The sequence below is a fragment of the Notothenia coriiceps genome, unplaced genomic scaffold (genome assembly GCF_000735185.1).
Source record: "Notothenia coriiceps isolate Sejong01 unplaced genomic scaffold, NC01 NC01_scaffold00001984, whole genome shotgun sequence".
Taxonomy (NCBI): Eukaryota; Metazoa; Chordata; class Actinopteri; order Perciformes; family Nototheniidae; genus Notothenia; species Notothenia coriiceps.
The window spans coordinates 1566-5697 of NW_011334685.1; the positions used below are offsets into that span (position 1 = coordinate 1566).

Sequence of the window (4132 nt, forward strand, 5' to 3'; positions counted from 1 at the left end):
CACCAGTCGGGCTCGGTTGAAACACAAGTGGTGCTACAGAGAAGAACCAGTTCAGCACCAGAAAAGCACAAAAACGAATCTTGAACCGGATCCGGTTGGGTGGAAAAAGGGCATGAGTAACACAACAAATGAATCCGTCTGGAGAGCTATGATGGAGGCTTACTTAAAGCATATTCAAGTATCAAGCATCATTTACCTACATTTCATAACTTAATTTATGAGGCAGTATACCTCACCTCTATAAGTAACCCAGCCCTTCGTATCTTCGGTACGTGACCCTCAGTGAAAACAGTTTGGACACCCCTGGTCTAAAGTGAAAGACAGACCCATGTTTGTGTGTTCATGTGTGTAGCTTTCCTGTATTTGTATCAGATGGCGAACAAAGCAGAATCTGGACTTCAGCTTCCTCATGCTCTACGCTCACGACAAAGGAAGATTCTATGTTCAGGTAGAGTTCGAAGGTCAGATAGTTATTGATGTGCCTCAAATTATATGTAAATACAATTTACATAATGTCGAAATACAACCCAATATTCAGACTGTTAAATGATAAACACTGATGTCAGATGACCATATGCTGTATTCAACTTAACCAAACACAGCTCCTGGTAGTGTTCGTTTGAAACAAACAAATATCCGCCATTGCTCAATATAAAATATCATAAAATACTTTTTCAATGGGGTCATAAATCCATCACAAATATAATTCTGATGCGCACATAGAAACATTTCCTGCTTCAAGCAAATGTAAAAGAAATCCAAATGTACATGTATTTTTAAAATGTTCATCAAAAACACATTTGAATGTTGTTACAACTATTCACAAACTGTTGAGCCTGCATTTAGAAACTGTTAGTCGTGTGTGTACTTCCATTCTATTTTAGCCAATCAGATGAGTGTGCCACTACGCGGCATGATTTATTACGCTATGCCAAGGAATGGAAGGGAACCAAGGGAATCCCAAGAAACAAGTCAGACAGCTGTTTTGGTAAAAATGAGTTTCACATATTTCTGTCTTGTGCAGTGCTGAAACTATCAAACGAAGGCATAGAAGTCCGTAAAGCTACCCAAAAGAATGCAGACGAATGCAACAGCAACTGGATTGAAGATCACATCCGTTCACCAACTTGGAAAATGAAGCATGGAGATTGGATGAAATGCAGGTGACACAAGACAATCCACGCCAAAGACCTCATCTGACCTCCTAGAAGCTGCAGCGCCGGGATGGGGGCTAAGCTAGCTAGGATCCACTACCCAGCATACCCCTGGCTGATATCCGTTCGCAGGAAAATAAGACTAACGCTAAACCTGCAGACAAAACATTTAATTTTAATGTCAAGACTGTAAGCCAAGGCGTGTGTTCTTTAACTTTAGCTAGTAAGTTAGCTACATTCTAATTTACCTCAGCTGAAGTCAAATGGTAACAAGCACCTGGGTGCCGGCGTCTCTTCTTCCACGTTGTGGATGTAGCCTTCAATCAAGTTGCTGTATCCCTTTGTTTGAATTATTTTGGGGATCTTTGCAGACTTATCTGCCCACGTTTGATTATTTCAGCACTGGTGGTCACAAAACCTTTTGGACCAATATGCCAAAGCTATCTCACTGAGCAGTTTGTGAGGGATTCCTTTCAATCTGGTTTCCAGGTTCCGAACCAGAGTATCCGCATGCTGGAATTATCCAACTAGCTATCTAATAAGCTAGACGCTAAATTAGTAAAACGTCATTCTTTATCCAACCACTTTTGTCACAGCGTAGGAAAGCACATTGGTGTCACAGCACAGCGCCCTGCACCTTTCTATGGATTTGAATGTAAGGCCTCCAACTAGCTTTGCCATTTTAACTAATACCCTTGAAGCGCTCATGTGATAAAAAGTAATTTGCGAATAGCACAACTTCTGGGGAGTGTCAAAGTTTACAACAACATGCAAATACTGTTAAATACATATACTTCACCATTTATATTACATTTATTGAAAATAGTGAAGATTTTTGTCTATCGGAAATATATTTGTGAACCGTATTTTCAAACCCTGTATATACACTGCATGCACAATAATTAGGCAAGTTGTGCTTTGAGGATCATTTTATGATTGAACAACTAGAGTGCTCTTGGTCAATGCAAAATGTAATTTAAGTAAAAGTGAGGTTTTGGCTTTCTAAGGAGAAAATCTATGTGTGCACAATTATTGGGCAACTATTAGTGTTCAGAATTATTATGCAATTAGAGGAACAACGAAAATGTTCCCATCTCACTAGTTTGTTCTCATCTGTTAAAGTGAGAATAATAAACAAACAGCTCAAAATGTACAAATAAACATTTCTGAGATTTAAAAAAAATACTCACTTGCCTAATAATTGTGCACACATATACAATAATTACCAATTATTGTGTTAATCGAAGCGGCAATAGAAGCATTTATGTTTAAATCGCAAAAGACATTTATGAATCTTTGCAAGTGCATCCACTAATAATAATATGAAGTCTGATTTGACTTAATAATTCTCTGCCACAGAGAGTGGTTTGACTGCAGGCTTGAAATGAATGTAAAGGTTTAATGATGTGGCGTAGTCACTCTTTCAAACGTTCTCGTGTCCTGTGTGTTGCAGTTAGAGGATGATGTTGTTGCGAAGGCCGGCTACTTCAACAACATGAAGACCTTCGCCACCCTGAATGATTCCAAGCAATGGCTCTTCCTGGAATTTTCCCAGCTCGGATTTATAGGTGTGTCTGTGTGTTTGTCTGTGTGTCTTAGCATTCAAGTGGGAAGGCGTTCCACATATTGAGCCTTGTTTTGTGTGTGTGTCTGTCTGTCTGTCTGTCTGTCTGTCTGTCTGTCTGTCTGTCTGTCTGTCTGTCTGTCTCACTCACTCATCCTTTAGGCAAGATGTTTCGAACCGGTGACCTCCCGATGATTACGGAGTTCTTCCTGATGTTCCACAAAGACAAACCAGTCGACTGGCTGTTGGATCACATCCTGTGGGTGAAAGCTTGCAACCCAGAGAAAGATGCAGTAAGTCAGTTGTGAGAACCAGCTCATGATGAAGCATACAGGATATTTTTGTTTGTTATGAAGTTGTTCTCTTATCTCCACTCTGCTCGTCTTGATGTATACATTAGGTTTCATCCTTGTTTGTATTCCGGCCAACGATTGTAGTGCCTCTTCCATACTTTGCTTTAGGTTTTTTATTTTCTAGGGCTGCAGTCATGGGTGTACAGCGTGAACAGGGCCTAGCTTTTGGTTTAACTTCTTCAGTTTCAAAGGGGAGATTGTGTTGAGAGCTGAGCTGAAATCAACCCACCTCATTGTGAAATAGGTGTAGAGCAGGGGTGTCAAACTCAAGGCTCGGGGGCCAAACCCGGGCCGCGACTTCATTTCATGTGGCCCCACAAGAGCTTGCAAAGAACATAATATGTTTATTATACGATTACATGCCGCTTTGCAGAAGCACATTGCCCATAAACTACATGTCCCACAATGCATCTCAAATTAGATTTTTTTTCTCGGAATTTGACTTTTTTTTTTAAATGTTACTTTTTTTTCAAAATGTCAATCTTTTTTTTTTCTTCAGAATTTGGCTTTTCTTTTTAAATCATTTTGTGACATGCGCACTGAAGAGACTTGCAATTGTTTGCCCTAGACTTCTGCTTTCAGACGTAGTTAATTATGAAGTTATTACCCTATCCGATAATAATCCAATTCAGAGGCAATAATGTAATATAATACATTATTTTATATATATTATATATTTATATATGTATATTTATATAGTTACAACCGGCCCTTTGAGTGCAACCATAATGCTAATGTGGCCCGCGATGAAATTGAGTTTGACACCCCTGATTTACACACATTGCCTCCAGCTGATACCCTTCCTCCTCAGGTCAGTCATCACCCACCAGCTGCTGCCCACCATGTGACCTCACAGCGGGGGTGGACCCTCTGGCAGCATATCACTATTGATAGCAAGTTCCGCGGGAAATATATCTCTGTCATGCCATTAGGTAAGAGACAAGGACCTTCACTCAGTTCATGATGGCAACTACAATCCCATAAAAACACATTCATATACACAACAATTCACAATTTTGTATTTGTTGCATCATTTTCATTTTCAAAAACTCATGAACACT

General features: G+C 39.7%; 1 protein-coding gene across 1 annotated transcript in view; it reads left to right on the forward strand.

Moving 5' to 3' along the window:
- Positions 1 to 372: 372 nt before the first annotated feature.
- LOC104964998 (alpha-1,3-mannosyl-glycoprotein 4-beta-N-acetylglucosaminyltransferase A-like) overlaps positions 373 to 4132 on the forward strand; it is a gene marked incomplete at both ends in the record, with an annotated part of 7032 nt that continues 3272 nt past the window's right edge. The window contains 3 exons of the mRNA XM_010793939.1: positions 373 to 448; positions 2608 to 2722; positions 2881 to 3011. Coding sequence (XP_010792241.1) covers positions 373 to 448; positions 2608 to 2722; positions 2881 to 3011 — 322 coding nt within the window. The remainder of the gene's footprint in view (positions 449 to 2607; positions 2723 to 2880; positions 3012 to 4132) is intronic.